At 33.0% G+C, this 19,641-nt stretch overlaps 2 protein-coding genes across 3 annotated transcripts; both read right to left on the bottom strand.

The window, feature by feature from the left end:
* Window positions 1-1,203: 1,203 nt before the first annotated feature.
* On the bottom strand, window positions 1,204-7,049 carry LOC137811830 (BRASSINOSTEROID INSENSITIVE 1-associated receptor kinase 1). The gene is given in 12 exon segments (XM_068613686.2): window positions 1,204-1,737; window positions 2,162-2,338; window positions 2,340-2,563; window positions 2,976-3,317; window positions 3,412-3,546; window positions 4,077-4,153; window positions 4,388-4,459; window positions 4,547-4,618; window positions 4,920-5,063; window positions 5,682-5,753; window positions 5,873-6,005; window positions 6,440-7,049. Coding segments are annotated over 12 exon segments (1,863 nt in total). The 5' UTR covers window positions 6,534-7,049; the 3' UTR covers window positions 1,204-1,416.
* Window positions 7,050-12,484: 5,435 nt separating this feature from the next.
* Window positions 12,485-18,175, bottom strand: LOC137811829 (BRASSINOSTEROID INSENSITIVE 1-associated receptor kinase 1). Of its 2 annotated transcripts, XM_068613685.1 has the most exons (11): window positions 17,830-18,175; window positions 17,148-17,280; window positions 17,003-17,074; window positions 16,765-16,908; window positions 16,340-16,411; window positions 16,169-16,240; window positions 15,893-15,966; window positions 14,787-14,921; window positions 14,356-14,697; window positions 13,516-13,910; window positions 12,485-13,154 (listed from the first exon to the last, which is right to left on the bottom strand). In XM_068613685.1, exons 1-11 carry the CDS (start codon window positions 17,933-17,935, stop codon window positions 12,843-12,845), a joined length of 1,857 nt encoding a protein of 618 aa, XP_068469786.1. In that variant the 5' UTR covers window positions 17,936-18,175; the 3' UTR covers window positions 12,485-12,842. The 2 variants fall into 2 exon arrangements, with proteins under 2 accessions (XP_068469786.1, XP_090154864.1); XM_090298738.1 differs by lacking the exons at window positions 16,765-16,908; window positions 17,003-17,074 and having other exon boundaries at window positions 17,830-18,146.
* Window positions 18,176-19,641: the final 1,466 nt, after the last annotated feature.

Raw genomic sequence — 19,641 nt, 5'->3', positions numbered from 1 at the left:
CATGTGTATGATTCCTTAAAATTTGATTTGGAGCAACAATTGTACCTAGGATGCACTAACTTTACATGACCCTTAACAAATTCAAAATTGTTCAGTTTAAAATCAAGGAATGGATGCTGATAGAAGTTTCACTAAATTGTTGTAGTTCTTGAGAGAGATGCTTCCAGAACAAAACACCTTACTTAATCGTAACTATGAAGTGAAGAAGATACTATGTCTGATGGGTTTGGAGTACAAAAATATACATGCAAGTCCTAATGATTGTGTATTGAGCATATGAGTTATCTGCATTGAAGGTGAGAACATGTGGGTTATCACGGTTTAAAAGAAACTTGATGTAGTGGTGAGGAAGAAATAGAGGGTCCTCCTGTTCATGTGTTATGGTAGTAGCCTATAATACCTAGGTTTAAATTATTGTTTGTGATTAAAGAGGATGCAAAGAACCAAACATGACATTCAAACGAAAGAAAATTGTTAAGATAATAGACATCTAATATATGCTAGACGATCTAATACCCATTAGACAGTTTCATAATACTCTATTAGACAGTTTCATAATAAAAGAGTACGAGTTTTGATGATAAAAAAACATTGTAAGATGTGTTAAGATTTTTAACAAAGTTACTTCATGTGTAAACTTAAACATAAAAACACTAGATGATCTATAAACATTAAACCTGCTATACATTCCTACAATATTAAAACAGTTAGACGATCTCTCAGAGTTAAGCTCATTAGACGGTTACTGTGTTCAAAGGAGTAAAGTCAAAGTCTATAATTTTAATATGTAAGACACTCTCACACTAATTAACTTGTTAGAGAGTCTTACTGTACTAAATGTACTAGATGGTAAATGTACAAGACGGTCAAACTGTGTTAAATATATTAGACCATCTCTTTATGTTAGACTTGTTAAACATTCTAAGTGGATTGCATCATACTAGACGATTTTTGGTAATGAAACACATTAGAAATTCTAGTCATCTTCATTGTGTTAGATGATCTAGTCTTCATTCTCGTGATACACAGTCCATCACGTCATACAATTTCTAAACTCAATACTTGTGTTTAAACGGCTTTCTAATCATACTTAAATATTTTTGAACCTTGATAGTATTTAACAATTTGAATAAATGATTTCACTAAAACGAATCAATTGTATTGATTTGTAAAGTTTTCAAATCATAAAATTAAAAGAGAGCATTTCAAAAAATTCATATCTTAATATTCTTAATAATATTTGAAAGAAATATATCTTTTAGAATGATTATAAACTATTTTATGCACAAAATAGGTATAACTCAAACAACTTTTTAATAAAGCCTATATAGTGTACTAAACCAACATTTTGAAGCTTTGTCTCTTCCTTTGATATCAGCTTCTTTCATTGTTTAAAAGTTTCTCTCTATCAAAAAATCATCTAGGCCCTGACAGTTCATCTGGGAGAATATTTGAAGTTGAGTCTGATAATGGCCAGTAAGCATGGTGGAGACTGGAGGGGTCAAACTTTTGTTGGATTGTATCCTCTTTTTGCCACCATTTTTCCCATTTTTCTGCCAAACCTTCACCCTCTAGCATTCTCACCACCTCAGACATCTTTGGTCTTTCCAAAGGGGAGCTTTGTGTGCATAACAAGGCCACTTGGATTAACTCTTCTGCTTCCTCTTCCTCATAACTTCCCTCCAAATCTCCATCCACCAGTGTCTCCAACCTCTTGTCTTTCAAAAGTGCTTTCACCTGCGATCAAAATAATGTCATTTTCCAACAAAAACCAATAAACATTGGTGTTAGTTTCAGTGCATAGCTAATGAGGTGTTCTAAAATCTACTAAGAAGATGATGTTCGAGAATCTAAAACAGAAATAGGAATACATGGCAATTATGTATTTTGTTTCAAAGCCAAGGTAGTTTTACAACAAAACCAAAACCAGAAGAAGCAACAAAGAGAGGTTTCAAAACTTCAGCTAATATATAGGAAGAATAAACAAGAACTTCTCATTCTGTGCTGAAAGAAGAATATTTAGTGCAGACGTATTTCCTTCAAGAATATTATTTCCTTCCACTAGTTCATCTTCAACTTCCATTTTTTTGGAAAAAAACACGTGACTGATAATTGAACAAGAAGTAATAACAGCATAGTTTTTTGCAAACATAATACCTACCCAATCAAGCAACATAACATCATCATCATTGGCAAGTCGTGCTAAATCAAAAGCCCTCTGTCCAGTTATTAGTTCAAGAAGCATCACACCATATCCAAAAACATCAGTCTTCTCTGAAGACTTTCCAGTTGAGAGGTACTCAGGTGCTATATGGCCAATAGTACCTCGTACCTCGTACCGCAGTAGTAACATGAGTATCTTTGTAATCCATTAGCTTTGCTAAACCAAAATCTCCAACAACTGCTTCAAAGTCCTCATCCAACAATATATTTGCAGCTTTCACATCACGATGAATAATCTTTGGATCACAATGATCATGCAAATAAGCAAGCCCCTTAGCAGCTCCTAGAGCAATACTCTTCCGTTTTGACCATTCAAGTGGTGGCTGTGCTTCCGGACGATCTACAGAAATACAATATATATGCATAAAAGCATTTTTAATTTGAAAACACATTGAAATTTAACAGAAGAAATTATAACATTCTGCCATTTAGCAGAAAAGCAGATTTGGATTCTCTGTTGTGACCACCTTAAATGATGTGGTCAAACAAAATTGGATGAATGTGTGAATCAAATTCAGTTAGGATCAAACTTAAGCAGCTGATATAACATGCCAGACATACATGTTTTTTATTTCACAAAGAATAAGTAAGAAAGCTTGCAATAAATTTGAAGTGAAAGGGCTTGCATAGCTACCAGAAAAGGATATAAACTAGAATTTTTTTTTTAAACTTGAGAAATAGATTTAGCTAAATGAAAAGGTTCTTCTAATATCACATTAATCCTCTATGATAGAGTAGACTAGTAAGGGTACCTCGTAAACATGAAGCAACACTTCCATTAGCCATGAAAGGATACACAAGCAAACGTTCAGTAGGTGTCATACAAAAACCATGCAGGCGAAGCAAATTTCGATGCACAGCCATGCTGATCATTTCCACTTCAGTTTGAAATTGCATCTCCCCACCCTGGGTTCGTTCCTCTTTGAGTCTTTTTACTGCTACAAGATATCCATTTGTTAAGCGTCCTTTATAAACCTTGCCAAATCCACCTCTACCAAGAACGTTTTTGTTGTTAAAGGTATCTGTTGCAACTTGTAGTTCCCGCAGTGAAAACCTTTTAAGCTGACCAAGGTGAACTTCAGGATCCTCCTCAGCTGCCAGTGAAGGACACACAAAAATCAGTTATTTATGACTATCATATGCAGCTTTGATCAGTATGCAAACCATCTTTTCTTTTAATCAACCGACCTGCAACATCAAAGAAAAAATCCTGTGGTTTCCTTCTCTTACAATAAACAAGTGCAATTACAGGAGCTGCAAACAACAATGCAGCACCCACAGCAACTCCTCCAGCAATGATTCCAACAGCACGGTTATTGTTACCTACATGGATTAATAGAAGTAAATGGGAAACTACAACTCAGTTCCAAAACTTTGCTTCCTAGCATACTTCTTTCAAGAGTATACCCTCCACACTCCAGGCTTCACCCTCTGCTGATTCAGCAGAAGATCATGAGCACATGCACCTTAAGAAACTATACACTTAAACATGCAGAGGTTATGCTTAAGGTATCTACACCATCAAAGATCACTGTTCAATAACACCAAGTCTGTCTTTTTCAATAAACTTAAAACTTGACAGAATGAAAAGATTCGGTGGCAAAATTCATTTAAAATTACAGAATAAGCAGTTGGGGAAATACCTGTAACCTATCAATTATCAGAGGGGTGAAGGAAATATTTGAAGTAGGAATGATATGGAATGGATGCATCATGTTAAAAAAAAGATAAGTAAATACCACCAAAATGATTGAGAGGGCATTAATAGTTATATTTTGACCCTATATTTTTATGTCAGGTTATTCTCTGAAAACTTAAGTTCATTACCAATCATAAAACAGATACCAACAAACCTGGAGGACTTTGTGGCGGTGCTGAAGCTGGTGGATATAGAAGGCTACTATAATTCAATAGGGGATTATTCCTAAAACTGTAATGACAGATAAATGGGTTAATAAAATTTTGATATCTCACCCCTCATAATATTATTAGTATATATGAATATAGTAAATATAACAGTAATAGTAATGTGTCCACATAAAAATTATGGGATTCTAATGTGAGGTTCATATGGATCCATTGAACCAAATGGTTGTTGGCTAACCGTTGTAGTGTGGTTCTCCCAGTGTGCTTATGGAAACAAACAAATTTAAGTTGTACCAACCTGATGGGAGTAAAATAGGAAAAAGAACCAGTGGTTGGGACATCTCCTGTTAAGTTGTTTTTCGATAAATCACTAGATTCAATGACCATGTGTCAGGTTAGACATAAAATAACACAATGCTAGTATAGCAATGTATCTAGAAATAGGAGTAAAACTCACAGCACTTGCAGTTTATCGACATTGGTCAGACGCATAGGAATTTTTCCTGACAAGGTATTATTGTTGAGACGCCTGATTCACGGAGCAGAGCCATTTAGTTTTCCATATTTTAAACCAATAACGGAAGAGTAGCGAAACAAGACAACAAACAATCATTAAGTAGCAAGTGTAGTGAGTGTGTGCTACAATAACTTGTTCATTAGCATCTATTTCATGTGATTATGTAGAGTAATTATTCTCTTGAGCAAGAAGATGTGTTGGAACTCAAATGTGATAGAGGAATATCATATGTAGGAAAGAAAAGTTATGAAGGCTACTGATTTAAATAAGTTTTGCTGATTAAAGATATGAGATAAAGGAAAGCATGTCATACAGGAAACGTAGATTTTTAAGGTTGGCCAATTCGTCTGGAATGGTACCAGTAATTTTGTTCGAGTAAAGATCCAAGCTCACCAAGTTTGTCAAACTCCCTAGCTCAATTGGGATTTTCCCAGTTATATTATTACTATAAAGTTCCCTGTCAAAAGAAAGATATTCAGATTTGGGCAGAGAAAGATCCAGTGAATAACTAAAAATTGCATAACTCATCTGAATCAATGCTATGACGGGTTAAAAAATCTAATAAAAGTTAATATGAAAAGAGATCTTTGATAAAGATGACCACCATAATCTGAATCAGTGCACTCCAACCTTCTATTACTAGCTCTATCTTTAGTCTTATCATGTAACAGAAGCTAAATTAGGTTTAGTACACACCATAACATGCTAAAGGTTGTCAACTACACTAGTATAAGGAATATGATACACACTTCCTCACTTCCATCATCTGTGGGAGAGGTCTGAAGCTAAAGATGTGAAGGAAAAAGTGCAGAAATATTTCAACTTTCAACAACATATTCAGTATGTTACTTCTGTGATAAGAATACTCTTCATGCATGACGGTCTCTGAATCTCCAAACCAAGAATTTTCTAAGTTGCACCCAGTTCTTTCATTTCAAAACATATCATTAACATAAAGTAGCAAGTATATAAGAACTGTCAGGAATTTTATGAATAATAGTTATCATATTGACTTTTAGAATAATCTTGCTTCATCGGATTCAGTCATCAATATCATATCCATTTCTTAACTTACAAGTATTGCAACTTTGGGAGTTGACCAAGTTGTGCAACGAGCTCACCCGAAAGGTTTGCATTTCCAAGATCACTAACAAAAAAAAGAAAAGTCTTTTTTCACTGTATGCACACTCTGTTACGAACAGAGAAATTTTAGGACCTATGATAAATTTCACAAAACTACAAGTAAAAATAACATAGATATCTTACACACGGATCACCCTATTGTCATTATCGCAAGTAACATGAAACCATGTGCAAGGATTTACAAGGGTAGAATCCCAACTCTGAAGAACATTGTTAGGATCATTCATATTGCCCTTAAATGCATCCAGGGCATCACCTGTCACAGATGTAATTTTCAAGTGCAATTAAACACACTTCATATATTAAATAGACAGGAGTGAAACAAAATCAAACATGTATTTCGAATGAAATCTTGAGAAATAAAGGAAGTATAAAGATGAAATCCAAGTTCCTCAAGAACATTTTACAACCTACAAACAGCCGAAGCTAGTCATATAGAGCACCAACACACCATAGAAATATTTAAGAGGCAAAAATTCTTCTCTAAAATAAAGATTGGTTTCAATTTCGTCCTCTAACTTTTTTTTCAATTTATGCTCCTAATTGTTGTTTACATAACTCCTCCAGTTTTATTACTCAATCAAACATGAGCCAGTTGCAAAGCAACAACAATAACAGAAACAGTAAAATCAAGTAAAAAAGCATCAAGACAAGCACCAAGGAAGCTCAGAGAAGGTCACCACCACCCACCTTCTTGGTTGCCAGAAACCTTGACCATGAAGTCAAGCACCAAAACTGCACAAAGAAGAAACAAACACCTGAAAGATGAAATCACTTGCTTCATGTTGGCCCTCCTCTTCACTCATGCACATGCACTTTAATATCCCAAATCCAGAGCCCCTCTTAAGCACTAGTTGATCTCCATTATAACCTTCAAGTCCATAAGCAAATTGACCAAAAGAAATAGCAGTCAACTCAGAGTTATACCGCCACCAAATTTTCTAACTTCTTTTCTTCTGTCAGTTCTTACAATGGAGCTAGCTAGAATAGAATCTCATGTGAGGGTCATCAATTCCAAATAAAAAAGCTGAAGATAGCAACAGCTTTTAGGCAGATAAAGAAAGAGTGAGTGATTCTCCAGCCACCAGCCTTAAACGTGTGGTACGTTGGGATATATGGAGGAAAGACCGGAGAGGCAAGTCAATGAATGATGCTGCATTTTTTGGCCCAGAAATTTCCTCTTGTTGTTATTCTTCTGTCACTTGTTTTTATTTTCAATTTCATGAAAATTGTGATGAGAAAGTGAGTTTTAGATGATAGTGAGGCACTTATATATTATAATTTAGCTTAATCTTTAGTTAACTAACATCAACACAGCAACACACCCTTTTACAAGGAATGGACTTATTGAACAAGGACTAGATAATTATGGTGGTCCAACAACAAATTACACAATAAACCCAAAAAAAATGTGTACTATGTTAGGAACGGTGGTGATTAGCTTGAGAAGAGTCTGTGTTTAGAAGTTTGAACAGAGAAGAAGTAAGAAGAGATGGTCAAAGACGCGCCCTTCAAGACTTACTACTGTCCCACATCACATTGCCCTGTTCAAACGAAGCTGTTTCTGCATAATTAATTATGACATCTTCTTTTTGTGTTTACTTATATGTGGTAATACTCTGAGTCAATGTAAGCTCCTGTTCTGCACTTATCAACTAATTCAGACTTCTTTTACTTTGAATTTATTATTTTCAGTCTCTGTACTGTATTTTCTTTTATTATTTTCAAATAGTGGTGAACTTAAAAAATTTATATTCACTAAAAATAATAATTAATAAAAAATAATTTTTAAGGACAAAATATAATTAATTATTATATTACTAATATTTTTAAGTTATATATTATTTTATAAACTTAAAAAATTATTAGTATTAAAAGAATTATCGTTATTTAAAATAAATTTTATTAAAAAAAATTATAAACTAAATTTTAAATGAATATCTATCATTACTTATCAGGTTTTAGTTATTAGTTACTTTAAATTTTAAATTAATAATTATAAATATTAATTTAAAATCTAAAATAATTGATTATTAAAACTTGAATAGTCAATAAAATTAATTTATAAATTTTTATTAATAATAAAAAATATTTTAGATATCAATAATTTCTTAATTTATAAAATAATATCTACCTTAATTAATATAATAATTAATTATTTTTGTTTTTAAAACTTATTTAATAATTTTTTTTATGATGATTCAGGAGAGAATAATAATATACTTTTTGATGAATTCTACATTTAGATTGGAAGACACTCTCCCTAAATGAATATTTATTAAAATTTGTAATTTAAAATAATTTTCAACCAAGAAAAGAAAATATAAGAAAGAAAGAAAAAATGTTAAAATAATGTTATTAATATTTCTATTATTGATTTGATATTTATTGTGCAAAGCAATTTTAAATGGAACGGAAATATAATTATTATATATATTTAGTGACCCTACAAGAAAATTATTCAATGAAAACTAGTTTTAGAGAAAAAAAAATTATTTATTATATTAACTAAATTATATATTATTTTGTAAATTAAAAAAATATTGATATCTAAACTAGTTTTTATTATTAATAAAAATTTATAAACTAGTTTTTAAATTTATTTCTAATTAATTATCAAGGTTTTAACTGATTAAATTGTTTTTCAACTGATTGAAATAATTAATTGGACTATTTTAATCTCTGAAACATCTCATTAATATTGTTTTCAATTGGTTTATTATACCAAATTTGGTTTTGTAAAATGATTTATGTGTTTAAATACCTTGATGAATAAAAAAAATAACCAAAATTTTCAGTGTGAAATTCTCAAAGCTAAAAATACTTCCTTAATATGTTTCCTTTGAAAAATATTTTCAAGATCAAGATTCTTAACCTTACTACATAGTGTAAATTACTTTGATTTTGCTCATAATGTGATTCAGTATCATAATTGTTTTATCTAAGTATTTTCTTTTTCAATCTTTACTTTGTAATCTGTGTTTTTTTTAGTTTTATTGATTAAGGTGATCAAGGTTTGCTTATGAAGGGGTTTCACAAGTGGTTGGTGATCAAGATGTGTTTGTGTTTTTTTTTTCTTGATTTTCTTGTGTTCTTCCTTTTTTTTCCTCATACTGTTCACATACCTCTTATCTTAAATATATGTTCTCTTTTATTTTCTTTTATTTTGAATATAGAGAGATTTCTGTAACATCTTAATGTCCTTGTTCAAGGCTCATTTCTTGGATTTAATGATGGTGCATACCTCACTAGTTGCATCCAATTGGTTACATTAGTACTTTAGAAATAAAAAGTCCATTTGGTTACACTAGTACTTAAGAAATAAAAATACAATATGCTTTTTTTATAGAAAGCAAACCCCTTTTCTTTCATAATGTTTTCAATGATCACTCTAGGCCAATCAACTTGTATGGTATTTGTGCATGATTTCTACCTTAGGAATAAGAATCCATACAATCACAAAGGCCATCAACCTTTCATCCATTTTCATGCCACCGATTTTGAACATTGAAATGTTTCTTACCCCCTTGGATCAAGTAAGCAAATTTTATAGATACTAACTTTGTCAAAATCTTTGATTCCTATTATTGCAACTGATACTCATTGGTATGTGCATTTTGTATCATGGTTCCAAGAGAGAGTAAACTATTTGGTTGTGGGTCCTTCATGTAGTTTCATAATTGGATTTTATACATAAGAAAGAGGACAAGTAGAGAAAAAGACAAAAAAACATTTATTACAAAGCACATTTTCTTATAAAAGTGCTTCTATTAAATAGAAAATGCTATTATATCAAAAACCAAAATGTTACTGCTAGGGAGATGGGACCTAGAGAACTATTGAAGTCTTTTTCTCCTTCCTTCGGTCGGTCAGGTGACTGGGTGATGAGCTGGGATTCTTCTCGTCTTCCTGCTTCTCTTTCGGCACTCGGCCTCGGGTGAACACCGGATGGTGGGGGTACCTGCGAAGGCACTCCGACGCTCGGGTGGTCAGGTCTCAGGTAGGTGAACAGTAATAAATGACATACCTTACTCCTTTGGAATGTGTGTTATTTATATTATTCTAATGGGCCTACCTTGTTGGGCCCGTTTATCGAGGTGGATACCGCTTAGGGCTGCATTACCTAATTCTTAATGATAGATTAACTTCACTGATCTTGGTTTGAGCGTTAGTTGTAATAAGTGGTCTCGGTCGTCTCGGCCAAGTCTTCTAAGGTCTCGGACTCGCGGCCAAGTCTTCTAAGGTCTCGGTCTCTCGGTCATCTCGGCCAAGTCTTCTAAGGTCTCGACCTCTCGGCCAAGTCTTCTAAGGTCTCGGCCTCTCGGTCGTCTCGGCCAAGTCTTCTAAGGTCTCGGCCTCTCGGTTGTCTCGACCAAGTCTTCTAAGGTCTCGGCCTCTCGGTCAAGTCTTCTAAGGTCTCAGCCAGGTTCCCCTGGTCTCGGTCAAGTGGACTCGGCCTCGGGCTACCAGGTGGACCTCGGCCTTGCTCATACTGGTACACAAAATAAAAATAAAAATAAAGGTACCACTAATAAAAAAAAAACAAGATATGAAAGCTTGTATACTCTAACACCTCTCCTTCAAACTGGAAATGTATACTCCTTACTTCAAGATTGGACATGATGGCAGTAAAGGGAGAGTGATCAAGGGGCTTGGTGAAAACATTCATGATTGGTAAGCTAATCTTATAGGTGATGAAAAATTTATATTGGAGTTTATCACAATCAACATAATAATCTATATCTATATGCTTTGTTCGTTTGTGAAAACTTGAGTTAGAGGCTATGTGATAGAAAACTTAATTGTCACAATATAAAAAAAAAAAAAAACAACTTGTAAATGGAAGTCTTAAATGGGATAAGTCAACCTATGTAATTAGCAAGTAATTGTGACTAATGTGTGATATTCGACTTCCAGGAAGAACGTGAAACAATGGTTTGTTTCTTTAACTTCTATGAAACGAGGGATGATCCAAGGATGATGCAATATCTCATGGTTGAGCTTTGAGTGTTTGGATAAGAATTTGAATCCAAATCATTAAAGCCAATAAATTATATAATAGAATTTGAAGGAAAAAATAAGGCTCGAGATGGATTAAGTTTGATACCGTGTTTAATACGTTGAACTATTTGATGGTGGTGTATTGTTGATTTTTGAAGGAATTGACTGAGAATATACATCAAAACACATGTCAAGTCTCCTATTGGTGAGATACAACAATCGTCCTATTAATTTGTGGTATGAATCTGCATCTTGAAGAGAAGAACTGGAGTCGAACAAAACTCCCATATCTTGTATGAGAGGATTAGAGCATGGCTTAATCTCTTAAGCATGCATTTGATTTTAAAATTTTTGTTCAAAAACTGCTTCACCTTTTTCATTTCGATCAAGGAGTTACCTCCAAGATTTATGTCATTTACATAGATGAGTAAAGTTGTGAATCTAAATAGTGTTCTTTTACTGAAAAGAGAATGATTAGATTTAGATTCAACAAAACCAATAAAAAGAGACATGGAGAGTTTAGCACCATTGCTTTCTTGTTTCTACAAACTTTATTGTATTTGGGTGCAGTGAGTCCAAATTTTTTGTGATGTAGACATATTTGGGAACTTGTATATGTCTATGATGTTGCTTGTTGGCTTATGACCTTTCTTTTATTCAAATACTTGGAATCCAACAAATACAACTCACTCTCACTCTGTTCCTTAGCAATTAAAATCATCATTCTTGTGATAAGGTTTTAAAAAATACAATAAGAGAAGAAAAATGTTTTTGAGTAATTAAATATTGTGAGTTTTTGTATGTAGATAAGACTATTAGCTAGTCATTAGACATATGAAACATTTTTTACTACAATATATGGTTCTAATGTTATATTTCCGAATTTGTATATGGGTACATTATCACCATTTTCAACTATAATGAGTTGAAGAGCATAGAAAATGGAGTCATGTTATCCATTGATCTTGAATCAAGAATTCAAACACTTAAGTCACAAAGCCAGCAATATTGAATGAACTTTAGGCTTATTGATTCAATCATTGTTCTAACACAATCAAGTTCCTCTTTATAAACTTTCATATCAAAATATTGTTGAGGTGGAGCAATGGGATGATTTGTTTCATGTTCAAAGATAATATGGTTTTGCCCATCTTTTTGAGGTTTCTTTGTTACCTCCCATGCGCTTAACAACTTTACCACTTTTGTGGAATTTGAAACATGTCTCTTATTATTTCCAAATCTTTTGGAGTAAGAAGAACAATATTCTCCATGGTTGCTTTTTTTACAGGACTTACATCCAATGCTTTGTGTATACCATGTTAGAGCCTATGTTGAATATTCATTCATCAAGCATGACAATATTCTGAATTTCTTATCCCTTACAATAAAAAAAACTTCTGACAGTGATGACAATTTTTCTCTTTGTATCCTAATAGGGTCATACTTATGGTTTATGTCATGTAGGGATTTCAATATCCTTCCTTTCTTCACGATTTCAACATGGAATTGGATTTCAACTTGCTTTCAATCTTATACTTAATTTTCATATAATCTTTAATTCACTAACTGACTTAAAAGTTAGAGGTCTTTCATAAGTAGATCTTTATTAAGTATTGTGTTTAATCCTACTACGATCAGCACTTGAATTTCAAACTCAAAGAAATCAGAGCATCTTCCACAGAGAACTGGGTTAAAAGACGATCAATTTATGGTAATATATGAGTGAGATATAACTATAGAAAAAGCTAAAATATATATTATCCCTCCACTATTCTTGTAAACAAAGCATTTGCACCAACTTGCTCGGAGTAAACAACCACCATGACTATATTCTACAACCCACAATAACTAGTGTCAGGTTAGACAAAAAAACTATGACACTACTTTAGCTCTGCATCCACACACCCTTCATGAAGAACCTATTCAAAATGTAGGAGAAACACTCGATGAACATGCAGTCAAGTAACAATGAGTAAAGACTTAGGAATATTTAGACACACACTGAAATTCACCATTGCATGGCACAATAATTATATGGTGCACTGAGCCAACATTTTGCAGCTTTGAGAGTAACTAATTGTTTCTACAAAGATCATCTAGGACCAGACAATTCATCTGGTGCAATATTTGAAGTTGAGTCATAATTTTTTATGTAGAGATTGAAGGAGTTGCAATCTTTTTGGATTCTATCTTCTTTCTTCCTCCATTTATCCCACTTTTCTTTCAAACCTTCACCCTCTAGCATTCTCACCACCTCAGACATCTTTGGTCTATCCAAAGGGGAGCTTTGTGTGCATAGCAATGCTATTTGGATTAACTCCTCTAGTTCCTCCTCGTCATAATCTCCATGTAAATCTGCATCCACCAGTGTCTTCAACTTCCTCTCTTTCAGAAGTGATTTCACCTGGGATCAAAATAATGTCATTTGCCAATAAAAACCATTAGTCATTGGTGCTAACATCAGCACATATTGGTGCAACAAACAACAACCAGAAAGATGAGATTCCAGAATCTAGGACAGAAATAACAACTAACTCAATTTTTGTATTGTTTTTTTTAAGGCTAGTTATCTGAAAATACAAAAATAGAATAGGGAACAAAAGAGGTTTCTAAACTTCAAGTAGGAATTAACTGTATTTAGTGCCAAAATATTTCCTTCAACAATATGATTTCCTTCTATTGTACCATCTTGAATCTCATAATATTTAGATTGCTAACTGGTCTAGTACTAATAGCATATCTTTAGTAAACATGATAATACCTACCCATTCTAGCAACATGACCTCATCACTAATGGCATGTCGTGCTAAATTAAAAGCCCTCTGTCCAGTTATTATCTCAAGAAGCATCACACCATATCCAAAAACATCAGTCTTCTCTGAAGACTTTCCAGTTGAGAGATACTCTGGTGCTATGTGGCCAACTGTCCCACGTACAGCAGTAGTAACATGAGTATTTTTGTAATCCATAATCTTTGCTAAACCAAAATCTCCTACAACTGCTTCAAAGTCCTTATCCAATAATACATTAGCAGCTTTGATATCACGATGAATAATCTTTGGGTTACAATGATCATGCAAATAAGCAAGCCCCTTAGCTGCTCCTAGAGCAATACGCTTCCGAACTGGCCATTGAACTGGTGCTTGTGATTCTGCTCGCTCTACAAAATACAATCAATATACATAAAACCATAACAACTTGGAAAGAAAAATACTACAACAAATTTTAATTGCTTTTACGCTATTTAGCTGCAGAGTTTATTTGTATTCTCTTTCAACCACATCAAATGATGTGGTCAAACAAAATTGGATAATTTTGTGAAAAAAAAAACAGGCTCTGACAAAGGATTAAATTTAAGCTACTCATATATATCCAAATTGTTGTGTGAATGTGCCCCTGCTAGATATAAGATGCCTGACATACACAATTTTATTTTACAAAAATAAAAAAATGAAAGTTGAAAGAAATTTGACATTAAAAGTATGGTTTGCATAACTACAGGAAAGAACATGTAAGATAAAAGGTTTTTACTCGAGAAACAAGTTGAGGTAAATTAGTGATAAAAGCAATGCATATCACTCGATAGAGTAGCCTAATAAAGGTACCTCGTAAACATGACTCTACACTTCCATTAACCATGAAAGGAAACACAAGCAATCTTTCAGTAGTTGTCATACAAAAACCAATCAGCCGAAGCAAATTTCGATGCACAGCCATGCTGATAATTTCCACTTCTATTTGAAATTGTTTCTCCTCACAGTGGATGTGTTCTTGGTTAAGTCTTTTTACTGCTACAAGATCACCATTTGTTAAGCGTCCTTTATAAACCTTGCCAAATCCACCTCTGCCAATAATGTTTTTGTTATTAAAGGCATCTGTTGCAACTAGCAGTTCATGCAGCGAAAACCTTTTAAGTTGACCAAAGTTAACTTCAGGATCCTCGTCAGCTGCCAGTGGAGGAAACAACAATTAGTTATGATTATCATAAACAGCTTTAATCGGTGTGTATACCATGTTTTTCTGCTAATCAACCAACCTGCAACATCAAAGAAATAATCTGGTGGCTTCCTTCTTTTCCAGTAAACAAATGCAATTACTGGAGCTGCAAACAACAGTGCAGCACCCACGGCAACTCCTCCAGCAATGGCGGCAATAGATATGAAACTATTACCTACAAGAATTAACAGAGTTAAACGGGAAACTGTAAGTCAATTTCAAAACATTGCTTTCCATTGAATAGAACAGAAAAAAAAAAAAAAACTTGACATTATTATTTACTCCCTTTCTTGTATTTGACCATGAGTCACCTTCTAAGATACCAGACAGAAAACCAAAACTAGAACCCCAAATGACTGAAAAATATAGTGGTGTTCTTCAAACAAAAAGTACGATATAGTGGTTGCCTTATAAAAGGTGTCACTCAGTACAAAATTGGAAACTCTTCTCTCAACCTATTCTCTCATGCCACCCTCATCTATCACACAAGTATTTCCCTTTTCTCCTAACAGAATGCTAACAACATGCCCCACCAAGTCAAAGTAACTCTTCCCCTGCCCCAACTTTTCTTTTTTATTGTATATATAGGTCCCTCAAAACTCTACTCTTCTCCCTTTGTTGACTCAGAATGAGGTCACACATTCACCTTAAGAAACTATACATTTAAGCATGCAGAAGCTGTTCTGCTTAAGGTATTTACATTGCCAAAGATCATTGTTCGATAACAACCAGTTTGTCCTTTTCTATAAATTTAAAACTTTCGAGTATAAAAATGTCTAGTCACAGAAATCATGCAAAATTACATAGCAAGCATTTGGGGGAAAACCGCACAACCTATCCCTTATCAATACCTCCATTTCTCTTAGCCTTTTGGCGGCAAAGGGCGAAGGAAATGTTAGTAGTGTGTGGAAAAGAACCGAGTGCATTCAGCTTGTAAAAGAAACAAATGTAAATACCACTAAAACCGAAAACCTTTTAGATAGCATTAATTTGGAGTTGTATAACACCGTTTTTGAGCCTCTGCTTATCTTAGTGGCATGACAATAATCTGAAGCCTTTTGGATTCTCATAAGAGAGAATACTTTAAGAGCTATATTCGTTGAAAAATTAAATTCATTACCAACAATAAAGCAAATAATAACAAACCTGAAGGATTTTGTTTCTGTATAACGCGTGGTGATGTTGGAGTGGTTTGCTTCAAGAAAGGATTATGGTCAAAACTGTAAAAATTGATTAACGGGGTTAATAAAATCTTGATATTTCATCCCTTAATATTAGTCATGTGTCCTACATAAGAAATATAGGACTCTGATGTAAAGTTTATAGTGCCACTCGAACTATAGTATGGCTATTGGCCAAGTATTGCTGTGTGGTTTTCCCAATGAGCTCATCAGAACAAAAAATCTTATTTGTAGTACCCACCTGATGGGAGTAAAACTTGAAAATGAACCATCGATTGGGACATTCCCTGTTAAGTTGTTGTACGATAAGTCACTATATTCAACAATGATCATGGTGTCAGGTTATAGACAAAATAGCACAACGCTAGCATAGCAATGCATCTAGACATACAGACATAGGAGTTAAACTCACAGAACTTGCAGTGTATCAATTGTGGTCAAACCCACAGGAATCTTTCCTGACAAGCTGTTTTTGCTGAGACGCCTAGTTCAGCAGCGAGCAGAGCCATTTTGTTAGCAGATAATAAACTATTCACAACAAACAATCATTAAGTAGCAAGTGCAGTGGGTGTGTGCCATAATAACTTCTTGTTAACTTATATAAGTATATATCTATTTCATGGGATTATGTAGGATGATACTTCTCTTGGGCAACAGCTCAAAGCATAAGACAAGATATGTTGGAACTGAAATGGGCATATTATGGGTGCACAATGTGCCACCATTTTATGTTGGAAAACAAAAACTTATGAATGCTGAAAAAGAAGAAACAAAATTGAAATTTAGTTAAATAAGTTATGCTGATTAAAGATATCAGAAAAGGAAAGCATGTCATACAGGTCTCGCAGTTTTTTAAGTTTGGCTAACTCGTCTGGAATTTGACCAGTAATGTTGTTCGAGTAAAGATCCAAAGTCTGCAAGTTCGTCAAATTTCCAAGCACATTTGGGATCTCCCCAGTTATATTATTGTTATAAAGTTCCCTGTGATTGAAAAGAAAAATGTGTCATGCAAAATCTGCTCAGCGAAGGAGGCGTATCTTTGAGCCAACATTATCATATCTATTTCATAACTTACAAATATTCCAAATTTGGGAGCTGACCAAGCTCTGGAACAAGCTGACCCGAAAGGTTTGCATTTCCAAGATCCCTAGCCAAACAATCGTTTTCACTTTATGCAGAAACTTTCATAAAACTACAAGTAAAAGTAACAGATATCTTACAAACGGATTACGCTACTTTCTTCGTTGCAAGTAACATGCAACCATGTACAAGGAGTTATAACGCCAGGATCCCAACTACGAAGAGCATCAGTAGGATCTATCATATTATTCTTGAATGTAGTCAGGGCATCACCTGTCATAGAAGTAATAATTAAAAAAATCAAACAGGTGTCTGTTGGAGATCCCATCGACTAGAGATTAGAGCCTTTTCATTGTTGCTTTTAATGAAATTATGTGAAAAACAGAAAGTAAAAAGGAAAAGGTTATAGTATTTTTTGTCCTCTAAATTTAATACTGGTTTCAATTTATCCTCTAAATTTTTTAGTTCTATTTAACTTCCTAGTTTGTGTTTTTATATTGCATACTCTGTCAGTTCATCAGAACCACAGCGATTTTGGTAGGGAACCAAACAAGGTGAGAACAAGGCTCAAAGAAATGGTTCATGAAGAACAATCCAATTCATGCTGTCATTTTTTCATATATTGATCATTGTCCAACATATACGGAACTTCTGAACCAATTTCAATAATCAACAAAAGCCTAATACTAACTCCATGTCAAGTTGTATGACTCATTCAAACATATGAGCCTAAACAACACAGTTGAAAAGTCAACAACTCATAAATGAACAGAAACAGGAATATAAAAATAAAAACAATCAATTGCAAGTACAAAACGTCACCTTCTGCATTGCCAGAAACCTTGAGCAGCAAGTGAAGCACCAAAAGTGTCCAAAAAATAGCATACAAACACATGAAATATGGAATCAGTCGCTTCTTGTAGCCCATCCTCTTCAATCAAGAAGATGAATATTCCTCTGCAAGTTCATGAGCAAAGAGACCTCGTTGTCCATAAGATATTCATTGCGGTAGCAGTGAACTTAGAGTCGCGTCTATCACAACTTAGAAACACTAATAATTAGCCTATGATTGTCCCCCACTACCCTCACCTCTTCATACTTTAGCATGTTATCATTCATTCATACACGTACTCAGCCCCAAGTCTTGCTTTTGCATTTTTCCAACTTTAGCTTTTTTGCTTTTCTTTGGCTTAATATTTTTTTTTTGTCTTTAACTAATTATGTTTTTTAGTCTTCTAACTTTACTAATATTAACGTGGTTATGCTATATTTATACATTGTGGCATAGATACTAGAAACCCCCTAAAATCTATCTCTTATAAGTTTAACAAACTTTATGCATGTGCAATATTGCATGAAATACAAAACATAAATATCAAATTTTCAATATTGTTTCCTTCAAATAGAGTAACGTTTTCATACTACTAAGATAACTTCTCTTCTTCCTCATTTACATGTTAAACGTATTGTATTATTTTGCCACAAATTTATAGGATGAACCAAGTGAAATACGTTATATTTTCCTCTCGCACACAAATCTCTCATATATGAGTAAACTGATAAGTAATATAATAATATCTAAATAATTGATTTCGGTTTGGTTCAATGTAAACTCTAATTTGAATCAAATTGCTCGATTCTAGAAAATAAATCCAAAATGAATACAAAAAAAAGGTTTTAATCGATTATCAATTTTTTGGATCAGTTTTCAATTTATTTTATCGATTTGGTTATGAAGTTATGATATGAACGTTCCTAGCTTTGACTGAATATAGTTGTTTGTTACTTAATAACTTAACAGTTGAATAACTTGAAGCTAAGGTAATCAAATATTATTCAATAAGATGAATATTTTTTTTTATTTAGCTTTTTATTGAAGACTCAAAAATCTATAAATCAATATTAAAAAAAATAACTTACTCAATTCATCTATTTACTATTATTGGCTGATAAAAAAATCTATTCAATATTATTATTGTCATTTTAAGTTCTTAATAACTTGATTATCAAAAAGTCTAAGAAAGGTGAAGATAATCTAATTGAAGCTCATGAACTAAAAAATAAAACATCCTTCTTCCTCACCTTGTCCAACGAGAATGCTCCTTCTTAAAGATAGAAATATTATAAAATCAATAGTCTTACTTTATTTTGTTGTTATCTTTAAATTTACATCATCGAGTAAATCTTCGCTGGTAAAAAAACATCATCGAATAAACTTTGTTATAAACATTCATAAATAATAAAAATAGTTTCTTATTAATTAAATTAATGTGTATTTATAAACTATTTATATTTATTTTTTTATGTGTGCCTACACTATTTTGAAAAACTATTTCTTTTCTTTCACACATATTTACGAAAAATATATTCAGACAACTAAAATTATCACTACACCAAAATTATTAAATAAAAACTAATCTTAGAGACTAAAAATAATTAGTCACTATATTGACTAAATTAAATACTATTTTTTAAAAACTAGAAAAATTATTGGTATCTAAAGTAATTTCTATTATTAATAAAATTTATAAATTAGTTTTTAAATTGATATCTAATTAGGTACTCAAGTCTTAGCTACCAACTAATTTAGATTCTAAAGTTGGTAGTTAAAGTATTGCTAACTAATTAAATATT

The sequence above is a fragment of the Phaseolus vulgaris genome, chromosome 2, assembly GCF_051622355.1.
Source record: "Phaseolus vulgaris cultivar YP4 chromosome 2, ASM5162235v1, whole genome shotgun sequence".
Classification (NCBI taxonomy): domain Eukaryota; kingdom Viridiplantae; phylum Streptophyta; class Magnoliopsida; order Fabales; family Fabaceae; genus Phaseolus; species Phaseolus vulgaris.
The sequence above is the reverse complement of the archived record's forward strand: the minus strand, read 5'-3'. Positions and strand labels throughout refer to the sequence as shown.

Coding starts and splice junctions, on each gene's coding strand:
- LOC137811829 (XM_068613685.1), bottom strand. CDS start 17,935: ATGGGCTACAAGAAGCGACTGATTCCATATTTCATGTGTTTGTATGCT. Junction 16,412..16,764: donor CTTAAAAAACTGCGAGACCT/GTATGACATGCT, acceptor CTGCTGAACTAG/GCGTCTCAGCAAAAACAGCT. Junction 16,241..16,339: donor ATTGATACACTGCAAGTTCT/GTGAGTTTAACT, acceptor TGTTGAATATAG/TGACTTATCGTACAACAACT.